Source organism: Dasypus novemcinctus, chromosome 3 (assembly GCF_030445035.2).
Source record: "Dasypus novemcinctus isolate mDasNov1 chromosome 3, mDasNov1.1.hap2, whole genome shotgun sequence".
NCBI lineage: Eukaryota > Metazoa > Chordata > Mammalia > Cingulata > Dasypodidae > Dasypus > Dasypus novemcinctus.
In genome coordinates, this window is record NC_080675.1 from 50,183,327 (window position 1) to 50,210,240 (window position 26,914).

Consider the following 26,914-nt stretch of genomic DNA (forward strand, 5'->3'; position numbering starts at 1 on the left):
ACAAATAAAACAGGCACCATTTTTTACTTACATAGACAAAAATGAAATAAACAATAAAAAAATAAACAAGCCTACACTGACCAGGGAGTAGGTAGGTGGTGATGGGCACTCATAAACTACTAACTGGAAATGTAAACTGTACAGCCTTTTTGGAGAGGAATTTGACAATATCAAAGCTCTAAAAATGTTTAAGTCCTCTGAACTAGTCATTCCACTTCTATGGTTTCTTAAGGACATAATTAAGCATATACCTCAATATTCATTACACCACTCTTAGATTAATAAACTGCAGAAATCACAACGTATGAAACAGAGGAAAGAGTAAACTGTGGCATACGTTTCTTTATGAAAAGAAGTGAGCTTCCTTTTAATGCCATTCTTCTATCTCCACCTCATCTTCTTCCTGACCAGCAGAGTCTACTTTCCACACAGAGACGAATAATGCTAGATATTGGCTTTCTGTGATCTGAGTCAAGGGAAACTGAAGGGAAAGGGAAATCTTCTGAGGACTCTTAGGAAAAATCTTCCTCATGATAAAAAACAAGATGTAAGAGGAGAAATGGGCTCCAAAAGTTTTGGATGTGATTTTATGAGGATGTAAAGTTGGAAGTTACAGCAGCAGCTCTTGTGACCATGAGTTGAACAATCCTAAGCAAAAATGAATAAACGAAGGATGGCATAGAAGAAAAAAAAATTTTCCTCAATGACACCTCTGATCTGTGTGTTATGTGACATAATAAACGTCCTTGGTTGAAGTCAATTTTATTTGGACATTGTTACTGCTAACAAAAAGCATCCTAACAGATATAGTCATATAACAGAGTACATTAAAGTCACTAAAAGTTATGCCCCAGAGGTATATTTATTTATATGTATGAACAAAAGATGTGAAGTCAAGTGAAAAAAAGTACAAATCTATATACTCCCATTTTTTAAAATAAATGTTTCAAAGTATACATTTGCCAAGAAAAAGGCCTAGAAGAATATATACACCAAGGTTTTAGGAATAGTTATTTCTGAAAGATAGGATTTATGTTTCCTTTTTGCATATTTGCATTTTCTATTTTTTTCTACAATGAACATGTATTACTTTAAAATTCTGATACTTTTCTATTTCTTCTGTCAATGCAACGCAATTTTTGGGAAAAGCCAGAGGAAAATGTATTCCAGTGACCTACTTTGAACTGGAAATGTGCTTTTTTAATAGGAAAATTTTTTCCTATTTTTCTATTTTTGTGAAATAAAATCTGATACTATCAGGCATTTGTTTTTTTAGTGAGTACAGGAAATTACAAACGTTTCATTTTCCTTAGTTAAGGAATCATATCATGACTTTGTACCATTTCTTATTGGAATGACTTCTATGAAACAAAAATAGTCCCAAAATGAAAGATCTTCACGTGTCATAGGAACAGGAGATGCAATTAAATAATTAAAGGTCAGAATAGTAAACTGCCCATGAGTCAGTTTAGAATCATCTTGAGATGGATCTTCCTGATGTCTAGACCCATCAGATTTCCTAAGAGCTACTGCAACAAAATGCTGATCATCTATTTTGCTTTTCTCAAATGTCCATTCTTTTTCTTCCTCCCCATCCAGGAATAAGCTGTTTCTTTATAAACCTGGCCTATGTCCAGGTTTAAGGGAGATACGTCAAATCCAGGCCGTTGTAATTCTAATCCCAGTCCGACACCAGTGGCTTTTATGACTGTTTGTTTCAGTGCCCAATTCCTATAAAACATATCCAGCTGAGTACATTCGTCCTTAAAGCTTCTGATTGTTTACCGTTCTTTATTGGTAAACTTCTTTTCATAATATGAAAGTAATCTGGAATTGAACCACGACCTGGAAAACTAGTCTTCATTATATCCATTCCAATTTGTAGGTCAGGTTCAGCAGCAAGTACAGCACAGTCCCCTTGATGAGAGATGTTCAAGTTGAAATTGGGATAAGGATTCAATGAGTCCTTTGCAAGAACTGGTTTTCCAGGGCGATGGACTTGGCCCAGTGGATAGGGCATCCAACTACCACATGCGAAGTCCGCAGTTCAAACCCCCGGCCTCCTTGACCTGTGTGGAGCTGGCCCATGCGCAGTGCTGATGGGGGAAAGGAGTGCCCTGCCATGCAGGGGTGTCCCCCGCATAGGGGAGCCCCATTCACAAGATGTGCACCACCCCCAAGGACAGCCACCGTGCATGAAAGAAGTTTAGCCTGCCCAGGAATGGTGCCGCACACACGGAGAGCTGACACAACAAGATGATGCACCAAAAAGAAACAGATTCCTGCGCCACTGACAACAACAGAAGCAGACAAAGAAGATGCAGCAAATAGACACAGAGAAGAGACGGGTGGGGTGGGGGGTGGAGAGAGGGGGTGGGGAGAGGGGTGTGGGGGGTGGGGAGAGGGGGTGTGGGGTGGGGTGTGGGGGTTGGGGGGTGGGGAGAGGGGTGTGGGGTGGGGTGGGGTGGGGAGGGGAAAGGGGTGTGGTGTGGGGTGGGGTGTGGGGTGGGGAGAGGGGTGTGGGGGTTGGAGGGGTGGGGAGTGGGGTGTGGGGTGGGGAGAGGGGTGTGGGGTGTGGGGTGGGGAGAGGGGTGTGGGGTGGGGTGGGGTGTGGGGTGGAGTGGGGTGTGGGGTGGGGTGGGGAGAGGGGTGTGGGGGGTGGGAGGTGGGGAGAGAAATAAATAAATCTTAAAAGAAAAAAAAAGAACTGGTTTTCCTTTTGCAGTTCTTTGCAAACGAATATCATTCCAAGGGATATTCATTTTCTCTGCAACTTATTTCTTTATCATTAGACGACTGGCCATGGCTGCCTTAGCAACCTGGGCAAAGTCAACTGGCCAATGCGCTCCTTCCCCTCTGGCCAGGTCGACCGCCCGGCCAGAAGGCTTTCGGCTCAGTTTGGCAGCCAAGGGCTGCAGGAAACGGCCCAGCGCACACCCTACATGGCCCGCAAAAGCACAGCCGCTTGGTGGGGAAAACCGTGCACTAAAAACGGACCTCTCCACCCTTTAGGGCCTGCGATGGCGCTGACGCAGACATGCCCCACCTCCTTCTTCTCTGTTCATTTCAAAAATACGATTTTTTACAAAACTTCATCTAAGTCTGGGATAAAATTTTTGATTTAGGATGGTGAGTTGTGGTCCTCCTTGCAGTTGAGCAGAGAACTATTGCTCAATCTATAGTTACTAAACTACCTCATTTCCTCTTCCTGAACTAAAAAATCTGCCCATTCCAGGATTCTAGCAACTCTTCCATTGTCCACAGGTTTTATAAGATTTTTGTCAGTGACTCAACATCCCTTGGCAAGTTCCTTCTCTATTTTTAAACAGGGAAACTTATTTTGACTGCATAAAATTTAGAAATATTTAAACAGCAAAAACTATCCCAAACAATATAGCAAAAGTTAAAAAGAAATTACAACAAAAAAAACAAATGATTGCAAAATATCAACTCACTTTAATATGTTTATGAACTTATGACTAAATTAACTAACGTTGGGATAAAATTTAGCTGGGGGGGTGTTGTTTTCGGTTTTTTAAATTTTGCTTTTATTTTTGTATCATTTTAAAAATGAATCAACATTTATTGAGGTAAATGTTAAATTACTTTTACAGATTTCTAATAATATTGTTTCAAATGTCTCCCCTTGGTCATGTCAAACTTCAATGATGTCTGTGGACCTTTTATTTTGATCAAAATATATGTTTTTATATTATCTAATTATAGAGGGTTCAATGAAGTATAAGTAATATATTTAAAAACACTGTCTTTGGAGTTATTGTTCTATCAAACTTCAATTGGAGTAAATGTAGCATCGATGAAATAGCAGTCAAATAAAAAGAGATCAATCAAAATTAGTTTTAAAGAGAGAAAACACAAGCAAATCTCATACTGTGTTTGTGAATGTTCAGGTTTTGGCTGCTTTGGAAGCTGAATCAAACCTGCATGTGGTGCTAGGTCTCTGAGCCTTCACAGTTTAGCCTACCCCTTTCCCTGCAGATGATCCAGGGGAGGCACTAATTCTCTCCAGCTTCTACCCAGAGCTGCCTGTGGAATAGCAGGTACAAAAGTGCTACCTCAGGTAGTGAACTTGGCCCAGTGGTTAGGGCGTCCGTCTACCACATGGGAGGTCCGTGGTTCAAATCCCGGGCCTCCTTGACCCGTGTGGAGCTGGCCCATGCATAGTGCTGATGCACGCAAGGAGTGCCCTGCCATGCAGGGGTGTCCCCCACATAGGGGAGCCCCACGTGCAAGGAGTGCGCCCCGTAAGGAGAGCTGCCCAGCGTGAAAGAAAGCGCAACCTGCCCAGGAATGACGCCGCACACACGGACACCTGACGCAGCAAGATGACACAACAAAAAGAAACACAGATTCCCATGCCACTGACAACAACAGAAGCTGACAAAGAAGAACATGCAGCAAATAGACACAGAGAACAGACAACTGGGGAGAAATAAATAAAAATAAATAATTTTTTTTTTAAAAAGTGCTACCTGGAATTTAATTACTGCTTCAGCCAGTTTTTGCCTGTAGTGGCCATTTCCTTTTCTTAGCTTGTTGAACTTTCTCTCAATCAGCAAAGATGCCAATCAACTTTCTTGAGCTTTTTCCTCCTGGGCGATACTCCAGCTTTGATAGAAGGAAATGGTTCTTTCCAGGTCTTTCTTGTCTTCAGTCATCTTCCCGTAGGAGTAGTCATCCTTCTGATGTGTATGGCTGATGGTTTCATACATTTTGGGAAGTTTCTTCTCTATTTCTAAGCCTTAAATTCCCTCCTTGATTGATTTTCTGCAAAGTTGCACTACATATTCTAGACATCTAGAGCTTCATCCTCTCCATGCCTATACATATATATATTTTTTTTATTTATTTCTCTCCCCTTCCCCATCTCCCCCTCCCAGTTTTCTGCTCTCTGTCCATTTGCTGTGTGTTCTTTTGCATCTGCTTGTATTCCTGTCAGCAGCACCAGGAATCTGTGCCTCTTTTTGTTGAGTCATCTTGCTGCATTAGCTCTCCGTGTGTGCGGCGCCACTCCTGGGCAGGCTGCACTCTTTTTTGCGTGGGGCAGCTCTCCCTGAGGGGTGCATTCCCTGTGTGTGGGGCTCCCCTATGCCAGGGACTCCCTACATGACAGGGCATTCCTTGCATGCATCAGCACTGCACATGGGCCAGCTCACCAAACGGATCAGGAGGCCCTTGGGTATCTAACCCTGTACCTCCCATGTGGTAGGCGGATGCTCTATCCATTGAGGCAAATCTGCTTTCCCCTATATATTTTTAAAATAAGCTTTATTGGAAAGGAGAGCATGAGGAATTGCCACTACCACTTCCAACAGCACTGGCCATGGCGGAGCTGAGAGGAGACCGTGGGCCCCACCACCCAGCCTCTCTTCCCTTCTGCTGCTGGCTGCCAACCTCCTCAGGACTTGTTCCATGGTGGATTACTATGAAGTTCTAGGTATGCAGAGACATGCCTCATCCAAGGACATTAAAGAGGCGTATTGTAAATTGGCACTGAAGTGGCACCTTAATAAAAACCCTGAGAATAAAAAAGTAGAGAGAAAATTCAAACAAGTAGCTGAGGCATGTGAAGTGTTATCAGATGCTAAAACACTGGGATCTATGACAAATATGGCAAAGAAAGGTTAAATGGTGGTGGTGGAGGTGGAAGTCATTTTGACAGTCCATTTGAGTTTGGCTCTACATTCTGTAATCCAGATGACGTCTTCAGGGAATTTTGGGGGGGAAGGGACCCGTTTTCATTTGACTTCTTGGAAGACCCATTTGAGGAGCTTTTTGGGAAATGGAAGAGTCATCTGTGAACCCAGAAGCAGGGCCACAGGATCATTTTTCTCTGCCTTCAGCAGGTTTCCATCATTTGGAGGTGGATTTTCATCTTTTGATATAGGATTTACTTCTTTTGTTTCACTGGGCACGGGGTTCTTACTTCATTTTCTTTGATGTCCTTTGGTGGTAATAGGATGGGCAACTTCAAATCTGTATCAACTTCTACTAAAATAGTCAATGGCAGAAAAATTACAACAAAGAGATTATTGAAAATGGTCAAGAGAATAGAAGTTGAAGACGACAGCCAGTTCTTAACAATAAATGGTAAGTAGTAGCCACTACACTTGGATAACAAGTAATTCAATGCATGCATTTTGAAAAAGATTTATTTATTTATCTGCCCCCCCCCCCCATTGTCTGCTCCCTGTGTCCAAGCGCTATGTGTTCTTCTATGTCTGCTTGTCTTCTCACTAGGCAGCTCCAGAAACAGATTCTGGGACCTTCTGGAGTGGGAGAAAGGCACTTAATCTCTTGCACCACCTCAGCATCCTGGTCTGCTGAGTCTCTTATTGTCTCTCCTCTGTGTCTCTTTTTGTTGCAACTGTGTCAGCACTCCATGCTGGGCCAGCACTCCTGCGTGGGGCAGCACTCTTGAGTAGGCCAGTTCTCCTCTCCAGCCAGCCTGCCGCACAGGCCAGCTCGTGTTCACCAGGAGGCCCCAGGTACCAAACCCTGACCTCCTATATGGTAGACAGGAGCCCAGTCACTTGAGACACATCCACATCTGCATCCCACAATGCGTGCATTTAACAGAAATGTTAAACTATAACCAGCACCTTTGAGGATTAACGGGAACATTTTTTTGAAGAGTTCAAATGAACTCTTCTTTCAGTGTAACTATACCTAATGTAAATAAAGTATTTATAAACAGCTTATTGGGGCACCTATTTGTCACAGACTTTTGAGTTTATTGTTGGGACCACATTAATAAAACCATTTTTTTTTTGTCTCTAAAATTGTTGTAAATTTCTGCATGCACTTTGCTTTTTTATTAAATTTAATCCAAGATGAACTGTGATTCTTTTGGTAGTGCTGGGACAAAATTGTACACTAGCACCAGCATAGATCTTGCTCTTTCCATTGTTCTAAATGTAAACCAAGTAGTTTCAGTCTGCTGTGAAGTTACATTGCCAGGATGAATCTTCTACAAAAATAATTTCAATTTTTTTCAATATTTAGTAGCAAAAGATGGTAGTACATTAATGGTAATACATTTCTGTTTTAATATAAATTAAGATGTTTTCTAGTTGTGCATGAATGCTCGCAACTTAGTAAGTTTTGACAATTCTTTAAATATGTAATTTAAGCTTAGATTTATAAAAAGTAAAGCTGGTAAACTGCATCTTGGTTATTTGCTAAAAGAAAAGAAATGCCAATGTGTCTGGGGCACTCTTTCATAAAAAAAAATCAGCTTTATTGAGGTATAATTTATAGACAGTAAAATTCTCACATCTTAAAGTGAACTTTGATAAGTTCTGACAAAAGGACTTTATTTCCTGGAAAGAAAAACACTAATTAATAGATAAAGAATTTTTACTTCTCTGTCATCCTTGTATTTTTTATAGAAACTGATGTTTGTTTTCCATCAACATTATGTCCATTTTCTGTTAAAGAGCCTGTGGAAGAACAGCTTAAGACCACTCAGTGGTTGTTCCTACCCATTCAGTGACTTGAGCAGATCTGTCTTTAGTTGCAGGCTAAGCACACTGATCATCATGGGAAACTGCTGAATGGATACAGAAGGCCCCTGCATACCTTCAGACCACACTGAACCTCTGGTTAAGTAGCCATAAACTCAGGAGCTGGAGCAGTCAATTCACCTTGAAATTCCTCCTTGGTCACAGCCTTTTCAGCAGCAGCCTGCTCTACCTTTTCAATCTCTTCAGGGTCTCTTGTAGACCCTGGAATTCAGAGGGTGGAGTACAGCAGTTTGATATAGTTATGAATTCCACAAATAGATATTAGATTATTTTCGTAATCTGTCTATTGCTGGGCATGATTGAGTTATGATTAGGGCTTTGATTGGGCCATGTCATTAGGGCATGGCAAAGGACAGAGTTGGAGCTTTTGATACAAGGGTTTTTGATGTTGGAGTTTGATGCTGAAGCCTTAAACTGGAGCCCTGGGAAGTAAGCTCACAGAGGAAAAGAAGCCAGTCTCAGGAAGAGAGGAACCCTGAGCCCAGGAAGAAGCAAGCCCTGGGAAGGAAGGAACCCAGGAAACCTGAACCCTCACAGCTGTTGGCAGCCATCTTGCTCCAACACGTGAAAATAGACTTTAGTTAGGGAAGTAACTTATGCTTTATAGCCTGGAATCTGTAAGCTCCTATCCCAAATAAATACACCTTATAAAAACAACGCTTTTCTGGTATTTTGCATCAGCACCCCTTTGGCTGACTAATACACCTCCCATGAGTGCTCATGGGAAATGGTGCATACATAGAGCTTCCTGGGTCAGCACCTACCACATCAGACCCATTCAGTGAGCTCCCTTGTTGTTGCACGGCATGGCAATGTCCTCACAGCACCGAGGAGGATCTGTGTTATATGTGGCAGGTTAACATAAGACACTCTGTGAGAGGCTGGTGGTCAGCCTATGATCAGGAACCATCAGAAGATGCAGCCCCCAGAAGGCTGCTTGAATCTGGTTAGGGAAGATTCCAGGAGTGAAGTGCCCAGCAATAGGAGCAGCTCCAGTGGCAGCAGCAAACTCTAGTGCTGTTCACTAGCTGGCATTCCTGGAAGATATGATGCTGACATCACAGGGTTGTCAATGGCAAAACGGCATGAGCCACTAGCTCATCTGAAGCTGTATAAAATCCCATGGCAGTTCAAAGAAGGGAGAGATTGGCTCAGATTTTATGGCTCAGGGAGGGCTCTTGGAGGCAAATGGCCTTTGAGCTGAGCCATGAAGGTTTGGTGTATGTATCTGTGGAGAATAGGGTGAGAGAAAGCAAAGAACTTTCTATGTTATATCTCAGCACTCTTGTTTGGAAGTGACAGGAACTGAAAGTTACTTAAACAAACAAACTAAAAAAGCAGAAAGGAGGTTATTCATTCCTGTAACCGAAACACAAAAAGACAGTATGCAATGGCTTTATTAGCATTGGCCCTTTCTATCTCTCCTTCCTGGTAATACAGCTGCCAATAGCTTTGGCACCATATTCTTACTGCTCTCAATCCAAGAGTAAAGAGAGAGCTGCCCCTCTGATTCCAACTCAGGAATTTCTGGAAAGGACTGTTCCAGCTTGGTGGTTATACCCCACTGGGAGCTGAGTGGGAGACTAGTATATTTGGCATCTCCAACAGAACAACGTTGAAGTGGGGAGAAGCAGTTTCCTATGGGTGATGCTATCAGAAGAAGATACGAAGGGGTTCAGATCGGCCACAAAGCATGAAGGTCCATTTATACCTGTTGTGTGAGCAAAGGCATGAAGACAGCCAACTGCAGCCCATGCTTTGAGTATGGTGAGCTCAGTTATGTTTCAGAAGCAGGGTTGGGACTTAGGGTGCGGCAAGTGAGGCACATAGGGTACACAATTGAAGGAGGTACTCTCAGATGCCGACTGTCTATTTACAGGACTTTGAGAGAAAGAGTGCTTCCTTAAAATTTGCAAATGACACACCATGTATTCAGAAAGGAATGGTCAACAGCATCAAAGATCAACAGGTTCAGTAGCTAAGGACTGAGTAGAGTGTCCTTGAAGGGAACTGCCTTAATGGAATGATTTAAGAAAAAGACAGATTTCAGGAGGTAAAGGAGAGAGTAGTGAAAAAATGGGGGCAAAGAGTGTAGGCTACTCTTACGAGTTTCTGTGGTGAAGGGAATGATAGAGAAGGAATTGTATCTTGAGGGAAAAGCTGGAGGGCAGACAAGTTTATTTTATTTTTAATATTGGGGAAATTTGACCCTGAAAGCTTATCTTATAGGCAAGTGTAGTAAACAATCATCTACTTCCATGGGATGACTTGGAAGGTCACCTGGCTCCCTGCCAACCAAAAGTAATTTCCTACTTGCTTGCTAGGGAGGACTGAACTGCTACCATTAGTGGTTTGAGGTTATTGAATTAAAGGATTATCTCCTAGTACTAAGTACCCTCCCACGCTCCCATCTGTAGGTGATTCATTAAGCTTTTAGCAGCCATTTGTATGTTGATGTGAATTGATTTATTGGATTCTTTGTGGCAACTAAGAGTAGATTTTGGTAAAGGAAGGATGAAGAGCACTGAAGGGTGTTTGATAGTTTGGGATGGGGCACCTGTAAGGAGTCAAGGTGAAGGACCCCCAAAAGGAAAGGTAACCAGGTAGTAAGTGGAAACATGTCTACCTCAGGACCAACTCTCTGTTCGTGGTTTTAAAGTCTCTCTCCTTTAATGAATCATTAAAAAACAAAAAAAACAACAAACCTTTCTGTGGCAACTTGTCAAAAGTTTCTGGGAAAATACATGATTTCCAGGTAATAGAAAAAAGTGCTGGACTTGAAGTCAGAAAACCTGTTCTCATCAAACACCCACTGGGCCCAGGCAGAGGCAAAATGAAGCTTAGACTTCAAGACCACTTACCTGCACAGGCCCCTTCCAAGGCTCTGGGAGTGGTCCTACCAATATGTTTACATGATCATGTATTTTTGGAAAATTTGTGAAGTAATGTATTTTAACTACAATAGACCACTGTCTCTTTCCACTCCTATTTTGCCTCTTTCCCATTTCATGCTGTGTGGCAGTGGGGTGACCATAGTCATTTTGGGGATTCAGTAACTACAGAGAATTTGAATTTTGTCACATTTGGTTTGGGTTTAATATTTATTTTTATGGTTTGCTGCCACTTCTATGTATAGTTAAGTTATTGCCAGCTTCTTCAGTGCAGAAATGTCTTGCAGGACTATTCCTACTGCTCACTGTGCTAACTCATGGTTCACAACATGAATGTGTAGGGCTATTGACGGCAAACTGGCTAGTGGGTGTTGTCAATGCAAGGATTATTTAAGATGGGTAACTGTTCAAGGAAACGTGGAATTTCTTGAAATCTTACTGCTCATATATGAAAGAAACTTTAGAGAGGTTTTCCCAAATTTGAGGACAATCGTAAAAATAATTTATGGCATTACCAATAATGAGCTACAAATCTGAAGGAAACTTTAGTACAACTATCAAGAATAAAAGAACCCATTTAAATCAACCCATGCTGGAGGAAAGACTGAATTATCTTTCTATTCTAGACTATGTTTAAAATTGTCGACATATAAAGAAACAGAAGAATACAGACAAAATAACTAAAATGGGGGGGGGGGAATATTCTAGAGGCGTGCAGGGCAGGAAATTAATAAAATAATTTTGTTATTTGTCTGGATTTTGTGATGTTTGTGGTATTGCCAATTTTTCACAATTTATAATTGTGCTTTCTTTTCCCATACCCAATTTTGTACCCATAACTTTAGATTCTTTATCTTAAAGAGTATCCACCCCTCTCCAAATTACAGAAGCTTCAAGTCCTACAAAACCTGGGTTGTTCCCTGATTCCGAGATTTTGAGCAAGTAATGTGAGCCCTAGTGTCCTTATCTGAAAGGTGGGAATCACTATATCTGCCAGACTTACTTCGCTGCCTCCTCCTGAGAAAATGAGATGGTGCAGGTGAAAGGTCTTTATTATTAGCTAAAAGGAGTCATACAAATGTGAGTGAAGTGAGATTACTGTTCCCTCCTCAAAGAAAGGGACCTCGAATTTTTCTCAAGAGGTTACGCAACGTTTTCAGTGATCATACTTAAATTTGGGTTATCCTGACTTGCACAAGGGGCCAGGATCACTTTGGAGAGCTCCACAGTTACCAAGCAGCCCCAGGGTAGAGTAAAAAGCCTAGACTAGAATTATGGTGCTTTAGCACAAGTCCATCCACTACTGCTGTTGGAAAACCAACTCATTTGGTGAGCAATATTCAAAAATAACAATGATACCTACTAAAAACATTTTTAAAGGGGGAATTGTAGAGCTTATTTCCTTACATTAGCATTTAACCAGGAAAAACTGGAAAAGGGTATTTCCATTCACTGAACACCTAATATAAGTGAGGGTCTGTGCTAGATGTTTATATACACTATCTCAATAACACCTTATCCCTGGATTTCATCAACCCATTTTAAAGAAGTGAAAAACTAAGGCTGGGGGAGTTAAGTGACCTGCTCAAGTTCACAGTAATTAGATATTTCAAGCTAGATCTGTTTGATCCCACCCTCTCACATGCCATGTACAGCTACATGCTGTTCACAATATAATTTTCTTTCTCCTACTTGTCTGTTTTAAATTGATGAATCCAGTCCATGCAATCGCAATTACCTGCAAATATAATTATGTAGTTCAGATATCTAGGTGTATACATATAAATCTTCAGTTCAAATGCATACTTTATCATATACATATAGAAAGTCAAGAGTATGTGTGATGCAATAAAATAGGCTTTAAATGGTGTTTAATTTAAATGGACAAATCTTTAATAGGAATGCTATATATGTAAAAGTGTTTGAAATACATAATAAACTACCACCATCTAGACTGTTCATATACCAAATTAATATGTACCATCTGAACTCTGATATTTGATTTCATGCTAGAAAATCCAAAACTGATCTTTCAGTCAGAAAAACAATAGGTCAGCATTCTCAAGTTGCAGGTTGACACTGTCAGGCTAAACATCACTTTCCAGGAGGCAGCCTTATATATATTTAATTGAAATTCAAACTACTTACAGTTTACTTGCTTCTGTCTATTAAATTCTAAAATTGATATGAGTTTCATGGCAAGTAGAACTTCATGGGGCTTTTGTGAGTTAAGATTTAATTAAAACTATGTTTTCTTTTCCCCCTAGGTTAGCCTAGGTGTGGGGTGTTACTCTAATATCTTAAAATTGAACACTTAGTCTGAGTTTGTGGGTTTTTTTTAAACTTGTTTTTTATATATAGGTCAAGACTGGAGCAGGGGGTAGGTGGAAATGATAGAAGGAAGATAGATAGATAGATAGATAGATAGATAGATAGATAGATAGATAGATAGATAGACAGATAGATGGATGAATGGATGGATGGATGGATGACAGAAAGGGTTTTTTTTTTTGGTAGGAGAAAGTTCTATCATTCATAACATACAAAAAATATTAGGAATTCTATTTTACAGGGTTCAGACAGTTGTAGCAGCTAGAATTTTTGAAACCTACGGGGATGACTTTTCCCTGTTTGGGGAGAGGTGTTGTGCAAGAAGACACTTTTCATGTTATTAACCCAAAGCCACAGGATTCTGAAAAATCTTATGTCCAAAGAGAGAGAGCCCTGGTGTGAAACATCCCAGAGAACCTGACAAGTAGATAGGAGCTGGTAACCTGAGCTGGGAGGATTTAAGTGAACTTTGGGTCCAGCCTATATTAGTCATCTTTGCTGTTCAAAAGAGGTCAGAGCTAGCAGTGGTCCTCCACTAATATAGGTGGAGTTGGCAGGCTTCAAGGAAGACCCATTCATTTATTAATCATTTAAAAAATATTTATTGAGCACCTTCTACTTAACCTAGGCGCTGGGAATACAAAGATGAATAAAATTTGGCCCTCACCCTTAAAGAGCTTACACTCTAGCGGGGGAGTCAAAAGGTAGACTAAATACACGAAAGTATTACAAGCACTGAAAGAGAAGTTTAGGTAAGGTACAGTGGCAGCACTGAAAAAGCGGGGGGGGGGGGGGGGGGATAGATTCTCTGTGGGAAGTCTACTGGTTCAAGGGAGACTACATCGAGGTGGGGTAAACTTGACGGTTGACAGGTTAGCAATCCGGGTAGGGGGTCACGTTCCAGGCAAAGGGACCACAGAACAGGCGGAAACAACGTGAGCAGAAGCACGGAGGCGTGAAACTGCTGGTTCTGCTCTGGGATTGCCCTCCTACCCCTTTGTCTGCTGACAAGGAGGTGAAAGTGGGGAGAAAACCAGTTTGTTCCCTCTCTGTAGGTATGTCTAAGATGTTTGGGAATATAAAGCCTAACAAAGAAAACTGCAAGACAAGATCTAGCCTGAGGAGATCCGTAAACACTTAGAGGGGAGCCGCAGGGTTTCCCAAAGAAGCGGGTCAGGGTGACCGCGATGGCTGGCGCCGGGTAGCGCTTTAAGGTGCGTTCGCGGATATTTGGCCCTCGGAGCGCGCTGCTCCTTCTCTCCGTCCCAGCCAGCAAAGCCCTCTCGAGGACGCGGCTGGGCCCAGCGCTTGCAAATCCCGCACCTCAGGTCCGGAAGCTCTCTGCTCTGCATCCCCTGCTCGGGCTACCCGCTCGTCGATGCCGAGAGCTGAGGAAGACAACTGCAGCTTCCAGGCCGGGTCGGGTCACGCCGCAGCCTCTGCCAGCGGCCCGCGCAGGCCTGACACGCGCGCGGCCGGCCCCGCGCAGGCCCAGATCCTCCACGCGCAGACCGATCCCGCGCAGGCGCAGACCCGCGCGGTGGCTCTGCCACGCGCCACATGCCCTCGCTCGAGGCCCTGGCACCGCCGCCTTGTCAGAAGCCCGAGGGCGACTGCGCGCGCCTCAAATGCTGCCCCAGCGCTCAACTTTATTTAGACCCTCACCTCGGTTTTTAAGTGTTCTCCGGGTTCTAAAAGGTTTTCCTCGTCGAGCTACCTGAATCCCATCAAACAATGGGAGCGCCCTCGAGGCCTCTCCCGGGGCGCGCTGGGCCTTAACGGGGAGTGGGGGCGGGGGTGTGTGAAGTACCCCCAGCAGAGTCGCGCGCCCGGTCCCGGCTTCTGGGGAGCAAGGACCGGCCCGCCCTCCTCGCGGAGGACCGCCGCCCAGAGGGGACCCCCGCGCCGGCCGCCGCCGCTTCCCCAGCAGGCCCCCAGGGGGCCCCCTGCCTGCCTGCCCGCCGCTGCTTTCCTGCCCCCGGCGCCGGGTCCTGGGGCGGCCGCGGCGGAGGGACGCGTCTCGGCGCCGGGGACAGCGCGCGGACAATGACCCCTTCTCCCCTCACCGCCGCCGCCTCCCCGACACCGCCCCCTCCCAGCCTCCAGGCAAACCTATTAGCCTTTCAGGCTGACAAAACCTGGCGGCCCTGCGCATTGTCCCGCCGAGCGCCTGGCGGCCGTCATTAGCGCTGATTACGCTGAGCCGCCTGACAGCGCCGCCGCCCGCGCCCCGGACCCCCCATTCACCGCCAGGCCCGCCGCACAATGGGAGCGGAAATCGTCCGCGCCCCCGCGTCCGGCTTGAATAGAGCGAAAAGCCGCTTCTCCTCTTCCCGCCCCATTCACATTCTCTTTGGATACAATATTTTTTTTCCTTTTTGTTAAAATTAGGGAGAGAGAACGAGGTCAAGGAAGACTGCCTGAGCTCTTTGCCTGTCATTTGTGTAATGTAAACAAAGAGTAAGTCTTCCCCCAACCCCAGCCCCTCAAGCCCTCGCTCCCAGGTTTTTATAAACAACCTGGTGAAGGGAAAGGGGAAGGAGTGGGTGGGAGCGGAGTGGGTCGGAAAAGTGGAGGTGAGAGGAAGTGCTGCATTTAGGAAGCAGGAACAATCAGCGGTTTGGGTGGAACGGGCAGGTGGTTGAAATATTTATACGCCTTAAAAGAGCCCTAGCTGGGACCGGGAGTAAAATCCTCACGTAAGTCAGGCCCGCTGAAATGTAAAAATGCAGCTTCTTTCCACTCTATTGGAGTAACTGCTTTTTAGGAATTGGTATTGCAGGAAAAATACAAGAAACTCATCACAAGGAGATTTTTCCAATTTCATAAACCATCAGCCTTGCTAACATCTGAAAAAAATTTTAGACCTTTCTAGAGCTGGGTAAACTTATAAAGAAAAAAATCTTAAAAACAAACAAAAGGAAAAAGAAAAAGACAACCTTTTCAATACATGTCCGTAGGGAGCTTTGGACTATTTTTCAACACGTGGTCATCAAAGAATCGATCATTTGCAAAGATAGGCACAACCAGGTTTCAGAAAAAATATTGTAAAGTTTTAAAAAAATGTCCCCCATAAGATTTTAAAATGAAATAAGATAAATAAATTTCTGGATGATTAAAAAAGAATAGCTACTTTAAAATGTAATCCTTAAGCAGCATGTTAATTTAAGCAAATGGTAGATGTAGCTAAAAGTCTTTCACCAGAGTAGAAAGAAAAATCTTCCATTACTGTTTAGACTTTCTCCTTTTCTCCAAGAAATTAAATATAATTTAAAAATTATTTTGTAAAGAGAAAGTTTAATTCCTAGCAGTGTTAATCCTGTTTTCTTGACAAGGCAGAAAGGATGTTTCCTTCTGCTTAGGTATCATTTGAACTGGTGAGTGTGATTGGGTTTTTAGAATCTCAAATTCCTTTACATGATTCCACTAATTCAGCGGTTCTTTGTATTTTTTCTTCCACAGACCCCTTTGCCAGTCAGGTGAAAACCACAGACCCCTTACTAAGTCCTCACTATACTGTGTATTATTTAATAAATATATCACACCCACACCAACACGTCCACAGGAATAATGTTTTTTTTTAATTTCAATTCAAGCTCACTGACCCCTGGTTAAGAACCCCTGCACTAATTAGTCCTTTCCATTCACTCTTGGGCCTGGAAGCATCAGCTTAAGAGATAAATATGTCAACTAACTTGTCCAAATGCTGATTCTGCAGAGTTGCATAGCTAGGATGGGGTTGTGTAAGTGGACAAGACTAGAAGTCTCTGGATTTTTAAATTGAAGTGCAACATCCCTTGGTAGTGTCAGGGCTGGGTTCAGGCAAGCGAGGTCCCTAGAGTACAAAATTTAAGGAGCCACCTATTCTCAGGGTCATGCAAGTGTTGGGTTGGTACCTGGGAGAGAGTGTCTCCTTAAATTTAGTACCCTATTTTCCTGGCTTGCATTGTGGTAGTCTGACCCTGCCCTGGGCATTCCAGGAACAACCAGAGGCTCTAGGAAATATGATTAAACTTTGAAGGAGCTCTCCCATCCTAGCCTTTGAGAACCCACAGAAGGACAGAATTTTTGCTTTTGGAAGGAACACTAGCTTGATCACAAACACTTCCCACTCCTTCCCTCTAGAGCTTCTGTGAATGAAAGAGAGTTTGGTTTTCAACAACTCTCTGAATAAAGCCTGCTATACACAGAGAGCCATTTTTAAAGTCCAAATGAGGCCAAATCTATTTAAGCAATTTAGAAACCAAAAACGATGCTTAATCTTGCCCTGGGCTTCCACTGTATTTCTTGCCATTTGGTTGCTTTTGTCTTCCATAACTTTGCTTATTTTTGTTTGGTTCTTACTGTGCCACTTCTGCTTAAATAAACCAGCTGGCTTCTGATCCAAAGACCTTCTTCTAAGGAGAGAGGCAACTGGGGGTGGGGTGGAGTGGAGGAATGAAGTCCTGCTTAAGTGACTTAAAGATCAGTGTCAAATTATATGATATGCAATCTTTTCATGTAGAGAGACAAAGCTTAAAGGCTTTCCTGATTATATTTAGTTTCTTAGTGCAAGACAGTAGGTGTTTCGCGTGTGTATGTGTGTGGTTTAGTGTTTGTGTGTCTGTACTTTTAGAGAAAAAAATTAAATTCAAAGGACATTTGTCTGACATTTTAAATTGAGCCATTACCATGGCTCTTAATGGCTTGTTTCATATTTAGTAAGGAGATCAGATTGTTTAAAAATGCCAGTTACTTTTCTGCACCTTCTCTTTTACATCAGTAAGTGACATGATTATATCCTTTCCTCCATCTTGGTAGCCCTCTCATTGAAAACCAGGCATTTGATTAAAACCTTCTTCTGCAGCAAGAAGATGCTGGTCTAGTTGTTTATGACCTCTCCCAACCTCCTTTTATCTTAATAAGAACTCAACCCTAAATGCAGGATATGTTCACTCTAGTATGATTGTGGGTGCCCACTGCTTTTATATGGGAAGGACCCTGGAAGAAGATGAAAAGCCTTTCTCCTTGCAGAGCCTGTGCCAGAATAGTCTTAGATCTTTATAACTTAGAACTCACTGCTTAAGTCCCCAAGTTTGGCTTCCAAAGTTTTTCCTGAAATCCATAGACACTTCATAAAAATGAGTGTTAGGTGGACAAGCCATGGTTACCTGTGCTGGGAACGCACATGGGGAATTGCCTTACAGGGGATGCTCATGTTGCCAATTTCTAGGTTTAAATAAATCATACATGTATATACACATACATACATAATACATACACACATATATCTTGATCTGGGAAATGGGATATTTAAAAAATATACCAGGAGCCACCTGGTATAGAAAGTAAATGTTATAGTGGCGACCCTCCTGAGACCATTTGTACAAAGGCTCCTGCTACCAGGTGAAGGGAATGACCCCCCCTTTTTTTTTTAATCTGAAATCAGCTCTCTTAATTAAGAAATGTAGCTGGCCACGTTGTTGAATTGTTTGACTTCTCCACACAAAAACTAAGGGGCACCAGACTACATGTTTAGAAACAGCTAGTCCTACAAACTATAGAGAAACCTACCGTGGCAGTCCCTTAAATAAGTAAATAAACAGCATATATATGTTTTGTTTTGTTTTTAACTTTAAAGCAAAAGCTATACATATGTAAGAGCGTCCTTTCTAAATACCCACGGGAGAATCCGGGCAGGCGCTGCGTGTGCAGTTCGGGTTCCCAAGGTATCTTTGCAGCAAAATCCTTAGGAAAAAGCAAAGCGAGGAGAACCAAGTCTAAGCGCAGGCCCTCGCGGTCACGGCCGGAGGGCACCGGTGGAGCCTGGTGGGCCGCAGGGTGGAAAGCGCGGCCGGGTCCCTTGGATCCCTGGCCTCCTGGCTTCGGCAGCGGCTGGGTTTGCTGGGTCTTGCATCCTTCTACCTCCTTCATTTTGTTTGTCTCTTCTTTACATAGGATTCTGTTTCTGAGCAGGCCGGGTGGGCGGCTCAGATGTCGCACTCACTGTCGCTTGACGTGATGGAGATGGCTGAGGTGGCTGCCTTGCTGCACAGACTGGCGGCCGGGCTGGCGGCGGCGCCTAGCACCTCGGGCGTGCCCTCCTCCTCCTCCCGTAGCGCCCGCCCGGAGCCCTGCGACAGGACCTGCTGCTGGAGCCTGTAGGAAAGGAAGGGGACAAGGGTCACAGCGCGCTCTGTTGCCGCCCAGCTCTCCCGGGTCTGTGTGGCAACAACCGATTGCGTACGGCTTTCGCTCAGACCCGAAATTAAGACACCGAAGGCGAGGCAACAGAGCCCGGCATTTGTACCAACCCCCCACCACGCCTTTTCTCAGCTCTCCACCTCCCCGGTATTTAGAATTGGAACCACAAGGTCTTTTTCCGTTGTTGTCCACCTTTGGGAGACTTACAGGACTGTCAGGAAATAGCCAAGGCATGGATAACAAGGATTTATCCGGCTCCAGGACGGGGGATCCCCTTCCCAGAGCAAGACTGCTGTAGCACACGCTTGAGTCAGAGCCCCGAGTCCGGGCCAACCCGAACCAAAGGCAAAGAGGGCTGCCTGAGGGCTGCACCGAGCATCTGGGCCTGGAGGATGAGGGTGGGTTCTTGGTCCAAATGTTTGCCTAATGAAGATCTATGCGCTGGGGAATGAAAAGCCTCAGCCGACGAATTTGCTATTTCGGACAGGGCTACCTGTCCGTGGAAAGAAAACTGGACTTCCAACTTCTTAGAAACAGGAGTCCATCGAAACTGTTTTCAAACCATGAGAGAGGGTTGTACCTGGGCTTTAAAAACAATTAATAATAAACCGCCACACTGTTACAAAGCCAGGCTTCCCTTTATAGTAGGAGCCTGGACAAAGGCTAAGAATAAGCTTTAGGCCTTGAGGTCCCTCTTTGTTTCTGGGATTTTAATTTTTATTCCCACCACCATCCCCCATGTGGCCTTGATTTTGTGACCGGGACTGACTGCTGGAGCTACCCTGATACACCGCCAAGAAGGAGAGGGGGTGGGGGATCAAGGGCTCAGAAGAAAGCCCCCGCCGACGATCCGGGAACACCGCGGCGTGGGTAACCAAAGACAGGGCGCGCTCGAATCCACCTGAATCGGAGGCGCCTGGCACCGGTTGGTGTGCGCGAAGCACAGAGGCCTCTAGCTACCGACCTGTTCTTGGCGGCCGCTGCCCTATCCCTTTGTCGGCGGTTTTTGAACCAGTTGCCCACCTGCGTGGGGGTCAGTCCTGTTGCCTGGGCGAGCTCACGCTTTTTGCTAGGGTTGGGGTACGGGTCCTGCAGGTACCACTCCCGTAGCAGGTGCCGCGTGCGCTCCTTGAAGCAGTGTGTCTTCTGCTCACCGTCCCAAATGGTGCGCGGCAGTGGGAACTTCTTCCTCACACGGTATTTGTCCACCGGGCCCAGGGGTCGTCCGCGCAGCTTCTCGGCTTCTTGGTAGTGCGCTTCCAGCCACAGCGCCTGCAGCTTGGCGTGTGACTCCTTGGTGAACTTGTAGTTCTCCAGGATGTGGTAGAGCTCGCGGTAGTTACCACCGTGAAAGGCCACGATGGCTCGCGCGCGCAGCACAGACTCATTTTTGTTGAGGGCCTCGCAGGCCGCGGGAGCTACGGGCAGCGACCAGAGGAAGCGCCCCAGGCGCTCCACGTCGCCGCTTTCCTCCAGGGTCTCGCATACCCCGGCCACTTGCTGGGGGCTGAAATTCAAGATGGGCAGCTGGAACATCGAGGCAGCACCAGCGGCGGCAGGGGTGCCGAGCCCGGAGCGGGGCACGCAGCAGCTCACCGCGGCCCTGGCTGGGTGAGCCAGGCTCACTCCGGTGAGGCGGCTTGGGGGCGGCGGGGACGCGCCGCGACCGGCAAAGAGCTACCAGGACTGGAAGACGGCTACCGGGCTCAGGTTCCGCTCGGCTCGGCTTTGCTGGGGCAGCAGGCAGGCGAGTGGGCGCAGCTACTGGGGTGGGCGGATTGGCGGCGAGGGCGCCATGGAGACCCCCTGTCAGTCACCGACCGGCTCTGCCAATCAAGGCTTCGGCTAGGGTGCCCAGACCATTTCAGCACCTCCCAGCGCTCGACAGCGCCCGCCGCTCGAGGGTGGACGTTTCCTCAGTATTTTGCAGAAGCTGCAGGATGAAAAGTGGTACGAGTGGATGAGATAGAAAGGGAGGCGAGAGCAGCAGCATTTCACTCTCCCCCCTCAGGCTTACCCCTTCCTCCTTTTTGTTGTTCTCCCAAAGAGGCAGGGATGCTACAGGAATTCACTTTGGGGTGAGGCGCTGTTCCGCTGGAGAGGTCTGTAAAGGACAAAGAAGACCGGACAAAATAGAAATTCTCCGTGAGGTTGCAAGTTTAGTTGTAAGGAAACAGCAAATCTTGAGGGGAGCGCATGAATGAGAGAGGGAGGGGAAGTGGAGAGACAACTTCATTTCTTCCCAGCACTCATCCCTGCATGCCTCTCCCCCTTTTTGCTTTTCCAGCTATGAAAGCAGCCCATTAGGAAACGAATCTGGAGCAGAAGGTACGGGACCAGGGATCTGTAGAAGAGGTCAGTTTGGACTCCACCTCTTCCCTTCCAAAACCTCCTGAAATTACTTAAAATTATGAGCAACCGACAGCTCACACCTGATAACACTGGTGCTGATCATGAAGCCAAACAAAGCAAAGAGGAGGCTATAGAGAAGTCTCCCCCAAATAAAGTTTAATTTAATAATAATATTAAAGTTTAGTATAGTTTAAAGTCAGTACCCCCCTTGCCCCAGTTTAATGGACTTGAACAAATGTGCATCATAGCCACATCTAGAGTGAGAAGTCATTGGTCGGTCAGGACAGCAACTGAAAAGCTTATTTTAAACATATTTTTAAAAATATTGATTTGCATCTCTCTTTGCAGGCTGGTTTTGCCCCTAATTTGTGCTTAGAAGATATATTTCTTGAGCTGGGGATAGTAGACACTCTGACCTTGGGCTTTTATCCCCAATTAAATGACAGTAAAAATAGAGAAGGGGGATCCGCAACAGTGCGGGGGGCCTAGAGAGCTCTTCCCAAGCCGGGCTTGTCAGAGACTCTCCTGCAGAGGGGTAGCGCCTTCTTGGCGTCACTGCCCTCAGGCCAGCAGATTGAACTGACGACTTTTATTGATTCCCAATTGAAGTCTCTATACACAGTATTCAGAAGCCCTGGCCAAAGAAACCACGGACTCATCTGGGCTTTTGATAGGGGTTTGTTTAGCCTGAGGGAAATTGGGAGAGAGGTCTTCAATCAAAACTCCAGGAAAACCGTCTCTGGGAGGTCCATCCCTAGAAAGGAATAGATTGGAATGTTCACCATCGAACTGTACCTGGTTCGGCTGTCTTTTTTTTCCTCTGGTCTCAAGTACAATTTGTGTGCAGCTTATACAGATCTGTTAAATCAGAAGGCAGATAGATAGCACAGATGGTTGGAGGTGTCGGGTCAGATCATGCTACGCCTGAGTGCAGGGCAAAGCTTGTTCTGACGGAAAACGCTGATATTATTTTCACAGACCTTTACAGTTCATTCGGAAAAAAAAGAAAAAGAAAAGGGGAAGAAAAAGCCCTGCAACCATTCTCATCTTTTCTGTGAGGTTGTAAGCCACCTCCACGGTGAGGTTTTCTTTTATAAAAGCTCGTTTTCTTAAAATGCGACAGGGCAGGGGCAAAATCAAAAGGTTGATGGGGATAATGACAAAGCACTAACTTTCCCTAGCTTGGGGCAACTTCCGAATCAGTTGGAAGGAAAATTTTTCAGCGTGAAGTATCTCCTGCAAGGTCCCAGAACTTGCAGGCGGAGGAGAACCCGCTGTTCGAACAAAACATAAAGCCCGGGGGGTGGAGGAAGCCGGACCCTGGAGGTCTGCGTTCCCGGCACCTCGGCCCCTGGCAGCAGAGCGCGGCCTAAGGGGAGCATCCCGGTTGCTTCAGTTTGCAGAAGTTTCTTTACCTTCTGCGGGGTATTTCTGCTGCCTTTCGCTCATCGAATCGCTTCACGGTCGTCCTCGGCGCGCGGAAGACGCCGTGGGTCTACTGAGACCTCGCGACCCGCGAGCCCAGAGCGGACCCCAACCTCCGACCTGGCCGCTGGAAGGGGAGGAGTGGTCCGTGCCCCTTAATCTTTGCGAGCAGGTCGTGTTAATTGACCTAGCTAGGCAACCTAGCCAGGAAGTGGGAATATTTATCCTACAGCCCGTTTCTTGGACAATAGTTCTGCAAATAATCGATGAGACAGTGCGTTGACTTCTGAACTTCTGGGGCTCCTGGTCCTCCGGGGACTCGGACTAGGACGGATAGCCTGGTTTGGCGGCGCGGGAGCCGCGGGGAAAGGGGCGAGTGTTGCGGCGGGTCAGAGAGTCCAGCCTGACGCTGTGCTTGGGCCCCGGGAGGACGGGGCCTGAGAAATGTCTGGAGGCCGGAGTCTACTATCAAGAGATTCTAATCTCGCCTTTGGAAGAGAACTGATTTAATTTTATAAACTAAAAGATATAAACTGCCCCCGGGCACTTTGGAATCATGAATTCGTTCAGGATCTTCACGAAAGGAAAACACAAACAGGAGGAAATATGTAAGCCCCCATTCTAGCGAGAGGGAGAAGCTCCATGGGTTTCTTAGAAATCACCCCCTTGTGAATAAGGCGTTTGACCCCCCACTCTATGCTTAACGTGTACCTCTTCCGGCTTTTCCAGGAAAAGTCTTATACAAAAAGGTATATTTTTCCATTTTAGTGTCTTTGCACCAATCCTCCGGACAACCCACCCCTCCCCACTCTCACTACCTTCATTTTACTTTTGCGCGTGACCAGGAAACCTAGGAAGCGCAGAGGCCGCCTTTTGCCTCCGGCTTTACAACTTTTTGAGGGATTGATTTGCAGCAACAGATTTGGGACCTAGGATCTTGGGCTAACTCTCGACATCTGTTTTGCTTTCTGCAGAGTTAGAATTTTACTTTATGGAAGAGAAAAGCGCATCGAAGACGATGCTCATGGACAGATTCTGTATCTAACTGTTCGGTGCTGGACTCAGGCAGAGCGCCCCCAGGAAACTGTGAGATTCACACCAGAAAGCCTCAGAGCTCAGCCTGGAACTTCCAGCATATATCGGGGTCTCGCCCGTCTTTCTGTCCCTTCTGATTTTTCTCCCGAGAGTAGACCGACACGTGGGGCTCTGGTTACACTCTGAGGAGCTGTAGCTCACAATTTGCTAGGGGAGCTCAGTACATTCTTACCTTTGGGTTTCAGTCGCTCTTGCCTTTTGCTTTTCTTTGACTTTTCCTAAGTCAAAGGCCTGTTGGTTTGTTTTTAAAAAGATGCTTTTGTTTTCTTTCCCACACAACTTCACATAGTGAGTTTAAGCACGTAGTAATTGAATGCATCTGAATTCCTTGGTGGAGATGTTTGTGCTGCATCTGAGAGCCAAAGACTGGAGGAAAATGAGGCCCCAGCCTTTTGTGTTTGTCGATTTGGACTTTTGGAAGAGAAATCTTGGTTTCTCTTTCCTGTGCCTCAAAACCTTGTGTCCTGTGAAAGCTGGTTTTTATTTTTATAGCTGTCATTTATTTTTTAATAATGTAAAAAAATATGGAAAGTTTTAAAAGACATTTTGTAATCTTTAAAATTGCAGTCTAAAATTTCACCCTTTCTAACATTTATTAATGAATTTAGTATTATGATTTTCACATGATACCATGCACATAAATATAGATGTGTATTTGTTTATGTATTTGGTAGTCCAGATTTTCAGATTATGGAATAAAGTAAATATCCTATTTTTTAAAGTTCTAACTTTCCTAATAAGCTCCCAAGCTAGATATCTCTATTTCATGCATTCCTTCCTTGCGAGTAAGCACCTTGTAACAAAGAACAGAGAAGCCTCTTTATTTGGATGCCTGAGAGCAAACACCATTGGCGAAATGTTCTGTAGATTTTCTGGCACTGTAAAATTAACTGGTAAAAAGTATTACAATTAGAATATTGGTCTAATTTTAATTGATTAGGATATTTTTTTATTTGCAAAATTGCTCACCTATTTTTCAATGGCATTTAAAATATGTTTATGTTGTTGAGTGGAAGAAATTTTTTATGTTTAAATGAGGGAAATATACCATTTAAAAGTAATGATTAGTTAGCAGTAATGTTTTTTAAAAATGTTAGATTTATTATGCAACTCTGTTTTGACCTCTAGTTTGTGGTTTTTCTAAGACATTTGGATAAAAATTTATACTTAAGTCAAATAATATATTGCAAGTTATACTTCAGTAAAATGGTGGTCTTAAATTCATTTTTTTCTCTCTCTTCTCCTTCTTTAGGGTAAGCCTAAATATGCATAGGACTAACTACACCAGAGCATTGCTTGCGCAGAGTTAGATATCAATGGGTTGCTGCTTAAAAATTTAACCAACATAAATACTTTGTCATTAGTAATGAAACATTAATTGAATTACTGAAAGAATGATTAATTCAAAGTTCTCTGGGAACATTATTATTTTTTTTTCTACTAATAGGTTACTATTGACCATTTTAAACCCAAGATCAGAGTACTCTTCTAAAGTACACATAGAAACCTTAAAATTCAATAAAGTGAAAGAATGTCAGTTTGTTTAATGTCCTTCAGGATCAGCCAAACATTACTCACATTAAATTGTGTGTCATATATATATATATATATAAATTACATGTATTATATGTGTAGTAGATCATAATGCCATCTCAAATACTATAAAATTAGAGGCATGAGCCTCCAATAAATACCTTAAATTCTTTGAGTTGATCCAGTTGGTTAGCAGAAAATACTTTTTAGAATTACAGTGTGTGTATATATATATTTAATGGCATCTTACCCTTCACAGCAGTAATTCTCAACTTGGTGCAATTTCCCACCAACCCCCAGGAGATATTTGGAGTTTATTCTAGAGTCAAAGTACTTTCAAAGGAACCAGCACACTTTCAATCTCACCTTAGGTCTAGGCCAACTAACAAAAATCTCTTCCTGAGAACCTACTCTAATTTCACTTTTTTCTTAAAATTTATTGTAAATAATACTTGTGGTAACTGTATACTTATAAGTCTATAAACATCTATGTGAAAAGTGTTTTGTTGTTGTTTCTATCATGTGTGCTGAAACAATAGTTAAAAGTTATTGCTTAGTCCTCTTCCATTTTACAAATGAGTAAAATATGAAGGCCAAAGAGGTTAAATGATTGCTCATATTACACAACCATTTAGTGGCAGAGACAGGTTTAAAGCACAAATTTAAATCTCTACCCATTATATACCTTGCTTTCCCTACCCAAGGAAGATGGTTCAATTCCACTTGAGTTTGAGTCCATAGGATTTGAATCACACACAAATATTTATTGGTGCCTGCTGAAAGGTCTGGTGCTGTTTCATGCTGCTGAGACTTTCAGAGTTAGGCTCTCTGGGGGGATTTAAACTATGGGGGGTCTTATCAGGTAGGATACTCCTGTAAGCCCTGAAAAGGCCCAGGATCTCAAATGTGGCTGTGGGACTTGCATTGTCATCTTTGGGGATTAGGAAATGTTGGACTCTGGGGTTACTGAAGACCCTTCCCTGAGTAAGTGCACTGTATACCAGCAGGAAAATGGAACTGAATCCAGACTCTAGGGGAGAAGAGATTGGGCTTGAGGTTTTGTCTCAGTAAGGCTTGGATTAAGTAAATAAAGCTCTGAACTCTTTTGTCACGTCTTTCAAAAGAATAACAGTGATGCTCACTAGCATTTCTATAATTAACAGCTGTCAACATTTCTATTACTGACCGTACAAGTCTATTACAGACTACAGAATTGCGATAAATGTTTCTTTAGGTCTGAAATGTTAGCCTTCATCTTCTTTTCAGCCTAAGGGCAATTTTTGAAACCAATTTTGTTTCAATCATTTTGGATCAGTTGTGTGGTAATTTTGGAAGTGCAGATGCTCTGGGCCCACCTATTGAAATAAAGATTTTTAAATGGAAACACAGGGAGGAGGCTGCTTAAGCCCCAGAAGGGACCAGCTGCAAAGCTCTGGCAGGGAATTATATGGGCAGACAGTGGGTGAAGACAGAAAAAAACTAAGGGAAAGAGAAATGCATTTATGTTTGTTTTAACAGCAGATTTTTTTCTCAAATCCTTCAAATGATGGAATTTTA

The 26,914-nt window shown here is 44.2% G+C and overlaps 1 protein-coding gene and 2 pseudogenes across 1 annotated transcript; 1 reads left to right on the forward strand and 2 right to left on the reverse strand.

Moving 5' to 3' along the window:
- Nucleotides 1–1,326: 1,326 nt before the first annotated feature.
- LOC101445419 (L-aminoadipate-semialdehyde dehydrogenase-phosphopantetheinyl transferase pseudogene) lies at nt 1,327–4,733 on the reverse strand (annotated as a pseudogene).
- Nucleotides 4,734–5,433: 700 nt separating this feature from the next.
- LOC101442131 (dnaJ homolog subfamily B member 6-like) lies at nt 5,434–6,119 on the forward strand (annotated as a pseudogene).
- Nucleotides 6,120–18,738: 12,619 nt separating this feature from the next.
- On the reverse strand, nt 18,739–20,488 carry SIX6 (SIX homeobox 6). Its single transcript, XM_004471103.3, has 2 exons — nt 19,917–20,488; nt 18,739–18,907 (listed from the first exon to the last, which is right to left on the reverse strand). The coding sequence occupies exons 1-2, from the start codon at nt 20,486–20,488 to the stop codon at nt 18,739–18,741; spliced, it is 741 nt and encodes a 246-aa protein (XP_004471160.2).
- Between the last annotated feature and the right edge of the window lie 6,426 nt (nt 20,489–26,914).